This window comes from Terrapene carolina, unplaced genomic scaffold (assembly GCF_002925995.2).
Source record: "Terrapene carolina triunguis isolate 2854851 unplaced genomic scaffold, T_m_triunguis-2.0 Scaffold21, whole genome shotgun sequence".
NCBI lineage: Eukaryota > Metazoa > Chordata > Testudines > Emydidae > Terrapene > Terrapene triunguis.
In genome coordinates, this window is record NW_020664372.1 from 34,364,503 (window position 1) to 34,378,991 (window position 14,489).

The following is a 14,489-nucleotide window of genomic DNA, read 5'->3' on the forward strand; positions in this document are numbered from 1 at the left end:
AGAGTGTGTTGAAGGTGCTTTATGCTGACAGGAGAGCTCTCCCGTCAGCCTAAAAATGCCACCTCCACAAGCAGCTGGAACTGTGTCTGCAGGAGAAGCTCTCCCACCAATGTAGCGATGTGCAAATGAGTGACATAGTTAACCCACCTAAGCGCTCAGGAGTGGAACATTCACAACCTTGAGCGACATGAGTTTTGTTGACCTAGGCTATGTCTACGCTACAGCCTATGTTTCTTCAAGTAACACTTTGTTTGAAACTAACTACTTGCCACTCTTAACAGTGTTTTTACAGATGTCCTCGTCAGCATTTGAAGTGACAGATCAGAGTGGTAAAGTCTGCATAATAGCTAATCTGTCAGTGTCCTTCTCAGTGGAATACGGCACCAAGAGTGGTCAACAGGTAGGAGCAGTAGCTCAATGTTTACTTCTAATTTGCATTTTAAACAGGCAGACTGATGTTGGTGCAGGTGGGTTCTGTTAAAAGTTAAAGCAAACATTAAGCCAGAAAAGCTGCTTGCGCAAACAGTGCTCTTTAAATCTTTTATTCCTCCTTGCTTCTGGAAGAATGGCTCTCTGACACTATTTCCTGAGTAGACTTTGGGAAAAACTAATAGTGCTAAGACTGCCAGCTGCTGCATGAACTTGAGTCAGTCCTTGAGGGGGGCATTTAGGGATCTGGGGCAAAAATCTGTCTGGGGATTAGCCCTGCTTTGAGCAGGGGGTTGGACTAGATGATCTGCTGAGGTCCCTTCCAACCCTGATATTCTATGATTCTATGATTTAATTTCCCAATTTGGGGTCCTAACATCAATACTAGAAGCTGCTGCATTTTGCTGCTGCTGAAGGGTGCATTTAATACTTCAGATTACATAATACACTAGACCAGTGGTCCCCAAACTGTGGGGCATGCCCCTCTAGGGGGCATGGAGGAATGTTCCGGGGAAGGGGGGAAACGCAGCAGGGCCCAGGCCAGATCCCACTGGCACTGCCCAGCTCTGCTCCCAGCCTGGCTCCTGGGGGGTTGCAGTGTGAAAAGTTGGGGGACCACTGCACTACACCAACAGCAGCAACGCTTAGTTTGCCTTACCTCAGTATAGACAATCTCTCAAATCCTGCAGATATTGCTGTTGGCTTCTTTCTTAAATTGTGACCCTCAGTTCAGCGGACAGTGTGCCCTTCATACTGTGATTCTCCTGCTTTGTGTATGCACTTAATCTGCTTTTATGCCAAGAAAAATTTTAGACCCTATGGACCGCTTCAGGAGAATTCTCTAGATGTCTGTCTGCCAGTTGTATAGCTAGACTCCACTTGAGTCTGCTTGGTTTTGTGTTGTTATGAGAGCTCCAGTGTATTGGGACAATTGCTGAAGCTGCTAGGTTTGCCTTTCCAGTTTGTAGCTCAGTTATTAGGTCAACAAATGATATGTGCTCATTAAATACTCATTTGAGTATTTTAATTGTCCACTGCTTTTAGTATTCCTTTGGAGACCGCATGATACAGCTAGCGTTGCCACCTGGCTAGGTTTTCCCAGCATGTCCCTTTTTTTGGTAGCCATCCCTGGAAATCTGTAAAAGGTGCGTACTACACACGGCAAGCTGTCTAGTCTTACGGGCTCAGGATCATCCCAGGTGTCTCTTCTTTGTATCTCAGAGGTGACAACTCTAGGTCCAGTGGACAGGGCACTGGGTGGGGAGTTCAGACCTGGGTTCTATTGGCTCTGCTCTGCTACTGACCTGCTGTGACCTTCAAATAATTTTTGCCTCTGTGCCTTGGTGTCCTCATCTGTAAAATGGAGATGATACTTACTTTAGCCCTTATATCTAAGGAGCTCTCAAAGCATTTTACAGAGGAAGGGAACAATTGCCCAAGCCAGTCTTTTCCGTATATAAAGCAACATCTAAAACACTGCATCATCTGCATTATGCCAGTTTCAGTACAGCACTGCCAATTGAATCTGCTTATTTCAGTTGAAAGGAAGCGCTTTTCAGAAACAGAAACCGTTTGCAGCTGCAAGATTATTTTTGCTTCCCTTATTCTGAAACTTGGAACGCTCACCTTTGAGCATACTATTACCTTAGCTTAGTATATTTATGAGACATATGAACTATCACTAAAGCTGAGCGTAAGTAGCTTTTGAAATTTAAAACCTTTTGCATGACATACAAAAAAGTCTTCAGCAATCTCAGTGAGGAGTTAGTTGGTTCAAAGTCTGTTGTCCACGTTCTTCATATATTCCAGTGGATTTTATTTGAAATGTAGCTTTCGTTCTAGAATTGAAAGATAGTTAACTTGTTTGCAAATTAACTGCTTAGTTACTTTGTACTTCACTTGACTTGATACAGATTTTACACTAGCAAGTTCATTATTCCTAAAGTGCTGCAATGATCATGCCAGATAAAATACAGATCATGAAATACAGAAGTTCAGATCTTGAATTATTTAATTTTTATAGAGAAAACAGTCTAATAAAATCTCCATAACTATAAATAATTAGTAGCACCACTGATTTTAAATCATATTGCACCAAGTGTCAGTGATTATCATCTTTAGGGAAGTGTCTACTGGAAATCAATTAAGGACCGATTCATTGCACCTGCTGCCCTTCCGGCTGAAAAAAATAGAGCTTGTAGGCAAGCAGCTCTTCAAGTTTCAAGTCCACTGATCTCACTTGTGTTTAAAACTGACTTGGATTTAAATTCTTTTAAAACCACTGCAGTTAAAGTTGTAACCCTGGGTACTATTGCAAGTTGTAGGAGTGTATAATGGGTAAGATCTTGTCTGCCCATCTCTGTCTGCCCTCCAGGATATCACCCTAAATTCACTGCATATCCTAAGGCTAGGAATCATGCTAAAAATCTCTCTCAATCATTCAGTTGAATAAATTGCACCTGCCATGGGTGAAGAGAACTGGGAAGTGCTGTATACTTCAGCACTGAAAACTAAAATGAAATCCGTATGCTGATTGGTAGGATGTCTGTTTGTTTGGGCTGCCTTCACCGTAGATAGCACTTGGCCAGGGCACCTAACTTTAAAAAACAAAAAACCTGTTGGTTGCCACTTAGTCAGTCTGGAAAGGAGTTAAAAGGTGAGAGTAGATAAATCGAAGTGTATGTATAGAGAAAGCTAGTAAGGGGAGAGAGAACAGAATACACTGAACAGGAAGATGAAATTGCTCAATAGGCAGAAATTACTGGATTGTGGGATATGATAGAAAGAAACAGAAGAGAGAATGAAAGTAAAACTGGAGATGACTTCCTGTTGTGTGAATACTCTTCCTCTATCTTTTACAAATTTCATTATATTCTAAGGAAATGGTTAGCACAGACGAGATGGAGCCAAATGTCTGCTTATACATCCTGTATAAAGTGCCCTTTTGAGCAGCTAGCTTCCCTATCAATCTGTAATCCCTTGAGCTTCATGCCTCATTAGTAGACAGTATTTTAGAATGTCCAGCTCTGGCCTAGCAAGATTCCCTTATATGGCATGTATGAGGAATGAGCTGTGGAGGGCCCTAACATTCTGAACTATCTAAAAATTAAGTTTGGCATACACTAACATTCAAAGGAAGCTGCTTTCTTAACTCAAGCCGACTGGCCCTTATAAAAGATCAACTACACACAGTGTTTCTCAATGACTGGTCCATGGATTGGCACCAAGCCCTGAGATCTCCCTGACACAGTTTAAGGCAGCAGCAAGCCGGTCCCTGGTATCAAAAAAAGGTTGAGGCACATTCGTACAGCTTGTTAACTTTCCAGTGTTCACTTTGGCCTTCAGTGCCAATGTAAAACCTTGTCATAACCCCCTCCTATTGCTCCTTTTCAGAAAGTAAGTAAAAGATTAATAAGAATCCTAGACAAGCAAGAGTTGTACAAGCTGTACTGTTAATTTAGTCCTTGTTACCCAGATGTATTAGAACACCAGAGAACAAAGCTTAAATTCTCCAAACTTCCACTTTCTATCTGAGTTCCTGGACCTCAGCTTCTTTAGTTCAGGAAGTCGGGTACAATCCGACTCGTGGTGCTAGTGTGGAGGAAATTGGTGGGTGGGGGGTGTTTCCTTAATTGTTCATGGAGCAAAATGCTATTTAAAAACTGTAAATCTCAAACACTAAAGTATTTTTTGAGAGTTAAGTACTTGAATGCTAAGAATGTTCACCCTGTGGTAATGGACTCTGGCTGAGAGTGCTGGAGTAATTGCATAGGATATCTGAAAAGTAACAGTAGGGAAGGCATTTACTAATCCCATTTAAAACTCTCTTGATTTTACCCACTTTAGCTGGCAGCACATTTCACACTTGCACAAAATGCTGAAGTACTGGCAAACAAAAGCAGTTGTGGTAAAGAGAATGCATCGGCTCCTGTACTGGCGATTGGATTTGGAGCAGGACATTTGTTACAAATGAATTTCACAAAGACCTCAAAGCTGTACAGCGTTGATGAGCTCACGTTCCTTTACAATTTGTCCGATACAACTGTGTTCCCCAACTCAACTGGAGGTGAAGTAAACATTTTATTGACTTTCTGTTGTATGCACCTGAATTGTTATACATGTGGAATAGCACTCTTTATTTTTCTGTGCAGTGCTGTCTGGCGACATCCTAATCTTTGCACAACTGTAAATTTTTTTTTTTTGTTACAGGAAAAAACGAGGTTTCACAAAAAACTAATATTCAAGCAGACTTGGATACAAGATATAGATGTTTCAGTACCGACCGGATGAATATGTCGAATGTGACCGTAACTCTTAGCAATGTTACGCTTCAAGCATATCTTGTGAATCATACCTTAAGTGGAAATGGTAAGTATCTCTGGTTTATTGAGAAAATATACTGAGACAAGCAAATCTACCTTGTTGTTTCCACTAGGTTTGTGGAGGCCTGTGTGACTAAGTAATCAGAAATAGAAATATCCTTTCACCTCGAGATGACTTCTGTTCACTGCCAGCATAGGCTGGACATGAAAGCCACCATCTGACAGCTGTACAGTGAACTCAGGTGGCTTCAGTTCAGTTTCTCCTGGATAGTTACCCGCATCATGACAAGCACACATTGGCAGCCTTGGTACAAGCCAAGGATTGTATCTGCCTGGACGTTGTAAGTGTTACAAAAGGGTCCCTGAAGCATATTAGTGGTGCGATATAGGAGGCAGTGGCGGCTGCTGCTGCTGCCTGTTCTGCACCTGATAAACAGGACCACCCATCAAGAGAGGGTGAAATCCTACTCCCACTGATGTTGATAGCAAAACTCTCTCTCTCTCTCTCTCTCTCTCCAGTAGAGTCTGGATTTCACTGTAGCTGTCTAGTACATTCCATGAACATCAAATCAATTAAATTTTTAAAAAAAGTTGATGCTGGTGCTTTCAGTATGAATGCTCCCTACCAGGACCTCAGCTGGGTCCAGCTTATTCCATGGAAAACTGGGAAAGGGATTTGGGGGGGAAGGGGGGATGGCTGTGCTTTCCCATACAACAGATCTTTCTAGTGCAGGAAATTAGTCTGCAGTGTCTGTCTCTCCAAAGCCCTCTTTGTTCAATGGGAATTTCTGAAAGGGTGCTGAATGAGGCTTGTCCTTGTGTAAATACAAGTGTAGACTGTGTTCTTCACTGGTTCAGCTACACCTGTATTCATTCTCATCAGAGTGCAATTATGATATTGTAGTCACAAGTTAGACCGGAGATTTTAACTGTGTCTTGGGATTTACTTAATTATATATTCCTGGCTCTTCTTTCACATGGGGAAGTGGGTGCTACTGCTGCAGAAAGGGAGACCTGACTCTAACCTGCTGGTAGCAAATTGCCTACTTTCCTGAAGATTACCTGTTCAGTTTTTGCCTTGGTCTAAGATGATACTGAAGGATACAAACTCGTATTCAATATTGGCCTCTGGTGACCAGACAGCTTGGCATCCTTGCTTTAAAAAGGTGGCTAGTTATTATGGGGAACCATCTTTTATAAATCAATGAAAATAACACATCTGCACTGTATTTGGGACTTATTCCCACATGCAAATTGGATCCTTTCTTCTGCAATACACAGGCTAATCAATTTCCCCAAACATATTAAAGGCCTCAATACATGGGGCCGTGTAGCTGCAGTAATTGTAGGAAGATCTTCTGTGTGGCACCCCATAAACCTACTGAATAGCCCTCTGGCTTGTCCTTAGGCTCAGACAGGGGGAATGATCTCATAGGCCAGGGCCTTGGCTCAGAGAGCAGAGCCAAACAGGGCTTCCATGCAGCATCTACACCAAGTCCACCATGGACCGGAAAGGCTGGTCCGGTCTCCCACTGAGATGTAAGCTCCCTGGCATACCTTACCCTGAAATGGGCAGGAGATGCCAAAGAACATACAGGGCTCTGTGTTAGTGTATGCTTTGAGGGTTTAATTAGCTTGAAGTTTAAGTACAATGCTTCTTGACCTGCAGCCCACAATAAAACTTATGGAGGCAGAAATTTTGGATCATATTTATTTAAAACCACTGCTAAGGAGCTAAGTAACCAAAAACTACATGCACAGCATGGAGACTAAACTCAACGAGTGGTTCCTCTGGCACAGAAGCCAGATCTGCACTGCAGTGTTTGCTGCGTGGTCTCTTTTAGCCACATAAAAACAGTAAATGTGACGCTTTAAAGGGTAGCATTCTTGGAATGGGACATAATCATGGCTCAAAGCTTAGGGTCGTATACCGCAGGGATTTCCTTTCCCTGACCTGTGGGCCTGGTTTAGAAAAGGAGCAGAATGCAGGAGCCTTGGAAGAGTTGTTCAAACAAGTCACTAACTAGTGTTAGGAGACCCCTGGCATCTCTTGGCAAACAATAAGGATGGGTTGGGTCACTGCTCCCCTATGACAACTTTTCCTTCCCATTTACCACCCGGATCCTGGCTTTGAACTGGACAAGAACAGAAGCTAGGCCGGCCAGCTGAAGGTGCATAAAACAGAAATTGTTCCCTTCAGAGAAGTGGGGGGTTGGCTACTAGTGCAAGCAGGTCTGATGTAGGAATTGACAGAGGGAATGAACCTCACAGGTTGTGCCTCTGCTAGAGAGGACAGGTGTATTTTGGACAATCATTAGAAGTAACAATGCAGAGCAGCCTGTGAACAAGCTCCATAAGAAGCTAGATCAGGCGTGGGCAACCTTTTTGGCCTGAGGGCCACATTGGGGAATAGAAATTGTATGGTGGGCCATGAATGCTCCCAAAATTGGGGCTGGGGTGCGGGTTCTGGGGTGGGGTTGGGGATGAGAGGTTTGGGGTGCAGGAGGGTGCTCCAGACTGGGATCAAGGGGTTTGGAGAGCAGGAGGGGGATCAGGGCGGGGGCAGGGGGTTGGGACGTGGGGAGAGGCTCAGGGGTGCAGGTCCCAGAATGGTACTATATTAGAAAATGGCTTTCAAGGATAACAAGGACAAGCCCCTGCTTTCTGGTGTGCTGGCAGCCAGCATACTAGGGTTGCAACATGAGCCTAGCTATGTATATGCCAGCAGGGGGAGCTAGCTGCATCATGATAAATCAAGGCTAAGTGTAAATGTTCTTGATTTGGTGAAAATACTTAATGTCAAACTAATGGATGGATAGCTTCTGTTTCACCATAAACTGCTGTTCTGCTAAAACTAATAGGGTAGGCACGTGTCATCTTGATAACTGAAATAGAATGGGTTTCTCAAAACCCATAATGCCTTGTTCCTTGTACAAAAGTAGGAGAAAGTGAAGCTGACCAGTTCTGTATTGAATCTAACCGGTAAAAAGTAAATTAAACTCTTGAATTTCTTTCAGTTGTTCTTAATAGAAGGTATTAAGACTAAAACTCCTTAAAATAAGGGGATGTTCATTCTCTCCTCTCCCTCAAAGATACATTAGTCTTAAAATCTTTCTGTTGTGTGAATGACTTCCTGGTAATTTTGTGCAGTTGTACTTGATGTTTATCACCTTGTACTTCTTTCATTCCAGAAAGTGTGTGTGCTGCAGATAAGATACCCACTACTCCTGTAGCCCCTACAACTAGTAGCCAGACACCTACAACAAGCCAGGCACCAACCTCCCCTCCACAAAATCCAATGACTGGGAAATACAATGTGACTGGTACAAATGGAACCTGTGTACTTGCTCATATGGGGCTGCAGCTTAATGTGACGTATCTAAGAAAAGATGGAAAGGTATATCTGGTTTGATTTGTACACTAAACACTTACACAGAGCTAGTGAAAATATTGCTTCCCTACGCTTCGTAGACTGGACTGAGTTAACCGTACTCCATTATGATTCTCCAGTTGAATTGTTTAACATTTTTAACTTGATACAGTGGATATTCAGACAATACAGAATTAGTGTAAACTTGCTATAAATAGTGTGTTCCTGATGTACTGGGAGCTGTCCTGGATAAGACCCTTAAATGTGTGTCTATTACGTATCAGGACTATACAACTTGAATGTTGAAATCCAACTGAAACATATTTGTTTAAGCCATAGAAACAGTTGAAAACATCAAAAGGAGAATCTGGAAAACGAAGATGCTACTTAAATGTGTTTGCGTCATTTAGACACACAAATCCGTCTGTTTGAAAATGAGGTATCTGAATCTGAACAAACTTTCAAATTCTGTGCAGACAATTGACAGTCCTTTGATATTATGATATTGCAATTTGAGTTTCAGTCTCACACAGTTTCAGCCAATGTCAAAGGCCAACACACGTGAATTTTGAGGGGACAGAATTGGTTCATTGACAAACTTACTAGTCTTCCCTGTAACTATATATTTTTTTTGCAGCAGAGTCTATTGGCACTTTTTCAGTCTGCCTCCTGCCTACTCTTGTTTCTTGGCTCTATACTTTTGCTGCAAAGCTCAGCTCACCAGCTTTGGTATCAAGCCTGTACCTTCCTACACACCTACTTAGTTCATGAACAGGTCTGCTGGAGGGGAATATTTGGGAATCCCACTCTGATAGATTGGGCTCTTTCCTGGCAAACCACAGTAAGGCTTATTGGACAGACCAAAAGCTCCCATCCTTAGGGGACTTTGGTTGCAAGCTCCCTTTTGCTGGTCCATGATTTGGATGCAAGTCAAAGGAGATGATTGACATCAAACTTTGGATATTGTGAGGTCCAGAAGGTAAGGCATGTGAACTGGTTTGTGGATGTTAACGTTGCTGGTGACTTGCTTGATCCCTAATGATTGTATTGATGGAAAATGCATTTCACAGCCCTAGCTGTAAGTTTACGGGTCTCCTGTATGGAATCTAGTAAGCCATTTCCTGCAACATGAACTTCTAGCCCTGCTGAAATATATGGAGATATACCTATATTTATTTTATCTCATAGAACTGAAGGGACCCCAAAAGGTCATCGAGTCCATCCCCTTGCCTTCACTTGCAGGACTAAGTACTGATTGATTTTTTTTTTTTTTTTCCCCCCCCCCCGATCCCTAGGTGGCCCCCTCAAGGATTGAGCTCACAACCTTGGGTTTAGCAGGCCAATGTTCAAACCACTGAGCTATCCCTTCCCCCAGATGGTTCACTTGTCCCCTAATGCAGTGGCTCTCAACCATTCCAGACTACTGGACCCCTTTCAGGAGTCTGATTTGTCTTGCGTACCCCCAAGTTACACCTCACTTCACAACTACTTGCTTACAAAATCAGACCTAAAAATACAAGTGTCACAGCCACACTGTTACTAACAGATTGCTGACGTTCACATTTTTACCATATAATTATGAATCAATTGGAATAGAAATGATTTACTTATATTTCAGCAGAAGTCATTTTTAGTTTGTACTGACTTCACTAGTGCTTTTTATTTAGCCTGTTGTAAGACTAGGCAAATATCTAGATGAGTTGATGTACCCCCAGGGGTATGCATACCCGTTTGAGAATCACTGCCCTAAAGAATGTAGGAGTTTATAAAAGATCTCTTGTAGGGCCAGCCAACCTGTAAAATTCTACTGGCAGTCTACTCCCAAAACCTGGTTCTCAGGAGTTCTAAGTATTGCTGAGACAGTTTGGTGATTCCTCCTTACCCCTAGGTTGGGCATTTTGTCCTACATCAGTCAAGGCACAGGTGTTTAATCTTGCCAAATTAAAAGAAAAGAAAAGAACTTAATCATCAGAAAGCTTGTATGTGCACACTTCTGATTCAATCCAACCGGCTTAAAACCTTTTACCCCCTAGCACTCTGCAAACAGGATTGTCTGAAATGCTGAGATATTAGCGTTGTGTAAATAAAGCCTTTCAAACTGTCTTGCCTTTACATGAGTCAGTAATCGGCAAGATAATCCCTTATGGCCTTTCTCAGTTTTCCCTCATGTGGAAGCAGAAGAGTGTTCATATGGTTGCTTTAATCTAATTTAATAAGCCTTCGTGCATTGGTGGCGATGGCTGATGTTTCCATCAGGCTCTTCAATGCAGTACTAGCTTCCTTATCCACAAGATGTTTTAGCTGGACAAATACAGTTTGACTGTAGCCAAGGGTCTGGACCTTAAGGAGAGCACAGCAAGGCTTGAATGGTGGTGTAAGCACAAGGAACCTGTGCCCACATAACCAGCACTTTTACATGCATGTGTGCATGGGGGTGTCCACATGCAATTTTTCATACATCTGAGCGGAAGCCAGGTAGCAATGAGCTGAAAACTGAGGTAGCATTAACATCTTGCTGTAAGATGTAATAACTAGCCCTTCTTTCATCCATAGACTGGATTGGATGTGCTGAATTTTGTTCCAGTGAATACATCTTTCTCTGGGAGCTGTGACCATTCCTCTGCCTTTCTGAGCCTGACTTTTGGGAAAACCAGACTTGTATTCCATTTTCTACTGGTAAGGGTGCTTCAATGTAGTATCTTGCACAGCTCTGGCATGCTTTTTAGATGTGACTAAATTGTTCTGGACTCAAGATAGATTTATTTATTTTGTGACAGTTTTATTCCAAAAAAGTTGGTTACATCCCCTACAGAATGTATAACAAATGAGGAGGGAGAGGATTTTTAAGTAGAAGAAATAGTGCTCCTTCATTCCCCACCTTGTTACGAATACGTTGTGCAATTGTCCATGAATGAGACTGTTGGTAGCTCTGTTACTTGAAAAAACCTTTAGGGGAACAGACTTCTGTAAACAGGTGTTTCATCTAATTATATGACAAGCTCGCAGAAGGAATTGGATTAAAGTCCTCTTAGTAATACTGTTTATAAAGCATGACCGGTGTACCTGCTGCTTCACTGTCTTCTGCAGTGATTTGTTAGGTACTATGCTTCCTTTGTTGCATCAGGAGCACGTGTGACAGAAGGGTTGATAGCCCTTTTATTTCCCGGGGGGTGTTCAGGATATAGTATGTTTGCTTACTGACTTGAGCAATTATGATCAACCTGAAATTTCTAATTGTCAGCCTTTAAAGGCTGACAATATTGACGTTGGCTTGAGTTAAAGCCATCAGTGTAGACCCTGGTGCTCTCAGGCCTTCCAGTGAGCACTTGTGCTGTGTCCTTGACTGTATTCTACAGATCCCACCATCCTGGGTCAGCAGGGGATTGTGGTGTTGAGAGTATTTGTCTTGTTTACCATTTTCAAATGCTAACTTGGTAGCTCTTTAAAAAGTCTCAAGGCATTTTTAGCTTGACTACCAGTGACCACTTTACCTGGCATATTCTTCCCTGAGTTGGATCCCTCTCCATTGTGTGTTTTTTCTAAAACTGTAGTTGGTATCATATTCTAGAATGTCTTGGGTTTTTGTTGTGGGTTTTTTTTAGTGACCTCAGCAGTTCTAGTGAGGACGCATTAAACTCTTCAATTGTAGAACTACATTGTACTTCAACTGTATAAAACGTTATGTATGAATGCCAACTCTTTTGTGGTTGTTTTTGTTTTTAAGAATACAAGTACTGATAAGTTTTTCCTGCAAGGTGTCAATGTGACCACAACTTTGCCTTCTGAAGCTAAAGGTAAGGATTTTTGTTAAATAAAAAAAGTCATAGACTAGCCCTATAAATACTAAGGGAGCCTAGATATGTGCACACTAATACTGTGGGCGAAGTCCGGGGGTGGGGGAGCGAATGTGTGTGTTTTAACTACTTGAATTTTCTTAAGCCTTTGCAACTTCTGTTTCTCAAACGTATTTTGTTACTTATGCTGCATTTTGTTGCACAGAAACAAAGATTGAAGCTGTTAACAACAGCATGAGTGAGCTGAGAGCTAAACTGGGGAACTCCTATAAGTGTAATGCAGAGGAGAAACTTTGGGTCACAGACCATGTCTTTGTCAACTTATTCGATGTTCAGGTCCAGGTTTTCAAGATCGATGAAAACAAATTTGGAGCAGGTAAAAAACTGTGCATATATCTACAGTTTAAAGTGTCATTAAAGGTTTTAATGAACTTGCATGTTTTACTGATTTTAAACATATCTGAATTTTTTTTTTTTCAGAATCTAGTCTTTAGAGTTAGTGGCCAGTTCAATAAATTTAGCTTGGTCTAAAGCTCACATTCACAGCATGCCTCATTACAACTGTGATTCAGACCAACAAGTACAGCTAGCGGAGTGTCTGAATTAAGGCTAGTGTATTACAAGTAAATAAATGCAAAGTTTTCTTGAAATAGCGCATATAAAGACAGAAGCACACAATTGTAGTGTGCAGAAAAGTTTTAGAGGATCTATAGTTCCACTTTCACACCAGTGTTCTCTTGGGCAATCGTACCAAAGGAGCAAAGATCTGAGAAGCTGCGTTCCCAACTGGTTAAGTGATCCCCCATGGCTGTAATCACAAGGGAAGGTGTAGGTGAGAGGAGTTTGGGTAGCTAAGAAGAGAAGCTGCTTGTGGGCTCCTGTAGTATTGGCTCTATTAATGTGTGGGGAAACTAGTATATATAAATCCACTATTCCACTGTGTGCAGTAAATCGCATGTTGTATGTGTAAGCTTTTGATAAACAACAAGCTGTTCAATCATTCATTCTTTACTGAATGATCTTGAAAAGCAAGCTGACTTACAATAGCTATGGTAAGGGAGCTCCTTCCATTGTTGCTGCCAGGCCACAAGTTAAAAGTTAACTGGCTCAAGTTTAGCATTCATCTGGATGCTAGGAGTAGAATCTTCCAACATGAAATCAACTATGTTTGGTACCTTTCCTGTCAATGGGCCAGTGCCTAATGTGAATTTTTTTCCTCTCTACAGTGGAAGAATGTCAACTGGATGAAAATAACATGGTGATCCCTATAATTGTTGGCGCAGCCCTTGCTGGACTTGTCCTGATTGTCTTGATTGCTTATTTGATTGGCAGAAAGAGAAGCCATGCTGGATATCAAACAATCTAATAACTTGCACTTAAATGAATCCAGGGGTTGATAAAGAGCAGTTGCAAGAAGTGGGATAAATTAATTTCCCCTAAACTGAGATTCCTTATTAGAAGGGAGCACAGTCTTTCTTGCAAAATGCTTGTTAAATTCTGCTTTATTAAATGTGAATCCATCTTGCAGCATTTAACTATGCACGAAGGAATAACCTCTCCAATTCTGGTGTTTAATTTTGCTAACTGGTTAAATATTTACCTACTTAGAAACAAGCTAAGAGTGCTTTTCTGAATTGGCATGAATTTAATGTCAGTTAGAAATATTCCAGACTGGTGTGTAGCTAATTCATTCACTCAGATTTAAATCTAACAAAGGGAAGCTTTCACTGCTGGTACTACTACCCTCCTGTGATGAAGCTAGTAATTCTACTGATGATACCTTTTTAAGTAATGACTGACCGACCCAAAATGTAAAAATTAATTCCCCTGCCACTATGGTCCCCCCGCTCCTCCGCAAATCTATGGGTTTTTTTACTGAGCTTTAAACACAGCAGGCCTGGCATCTGCAGGGTATGAACAATGCAATATTCAAACATTATAGGAACTCATATTTACAATTGGGCAATTCCCTATTTGATATTTTTGATGCTCTGCCAGCTTAAGAGCGGGCCCTTTTTAAAATATAAAATGGGTGTTTTTATTTACTTTTTTTTTTTTTTTTTTTTTGTAAAGTTAATTTCAGTCTTTTCTGGTGGATGTTCCAGGGCAATCCTGTTACTGCAGATATGTACAAGATCAATTTAATCTGCTGACTCTCTTGCTTTAAATATGGCTGGGGTTGTACACTTAAGGATCAGTTCTTATGTATGCATTGCCTATAACAATGCTAATAAAGACACATTTTTCTGTATAGTGTCAATACCTTTCTACACAACATCGCTCTTGCTTTTTAAAAAAAAAAAATCTGATCAAATAGTGAAGCTGCCTATACCACTCCCTACTCACTTTAAAATAGTCAGACTCTAAGGGTCAGTGTACTCTTTCATCAGCGATATTATACCCTGGGCTTGCATGCCAGCTGAGCTTTGCTGAAAATAGCACTGGAGGCATGGGCTTCTGCACAGGCTAGCAATGCCTGTACTTAGTCAGGGTCATGGCCAGGTTTGTGATGCCATAGCTTCACTGACACTTCTAGCTGCACTAGCTAGAACAAAACTAGGGCTTTAGTCCCAC

At 41.6% G+C, this 14,489-nt stretch overlaps 1 protein-coding gene across 1 annotated transcript; it reads left to right on the plus strand.

Moving 5' to 3' along the window:
* Window positions 1-261: 261 nt before the first annotated feature.
* On the plus strand, window positions 262-14,166 carry LAMP1 (lysosomal associated membrane protein 1). Its single transcript, XM_029910529.1, has 8 exons — window positions 262-400; window positions 4,276-4,495; window positions 4,639-4,797; window positions 7,943-8,148; window positions 10,675-10,797; window positions 11,846-11,915; window positions 12,121-12,291; window positions 13,142-14,166. Exons 1-8 carry the CDS (start codon window positions 293-295, stop codon window positions 13,279-13,281), a joined length of 1,197 nt encoding a protein of 398 aa, XP_029766389.1. The 5' UTR covers window positions 262-292; the 3' UTR covers window positions 13,282-14,166.
* Window positions 14,167-14,489: the final 323 nt, after the last annotated feature.

What these genes read in the sequence shown, in the direction of transcription:
- LAMP1 (XM_029910529.1), top strand. Translation starts at nt 293, where the DNA reads ATGTCCTCGTCAGCATTTGAAGTGACAGATCAGAGTGGTAAAGTCTGC. An exon ending in GCACCAAGAGTGGTCAACAG is followed by an intron (nt 401 to 4,275) that starts GTAGGAGCAGTA and finishes TACCCACTTTAG; the next exon opens with CTGGCAGCACATTTCACACT. An exon ending in TGAAAACAAATTTGGAGCAG is followed by an intron (nt 12,292 to 13,141) that starts GTAAAAAACTGT and finishes TCCTCTCTACAG; the next exon opens with TGGAAGAATGTCAACTGGAT.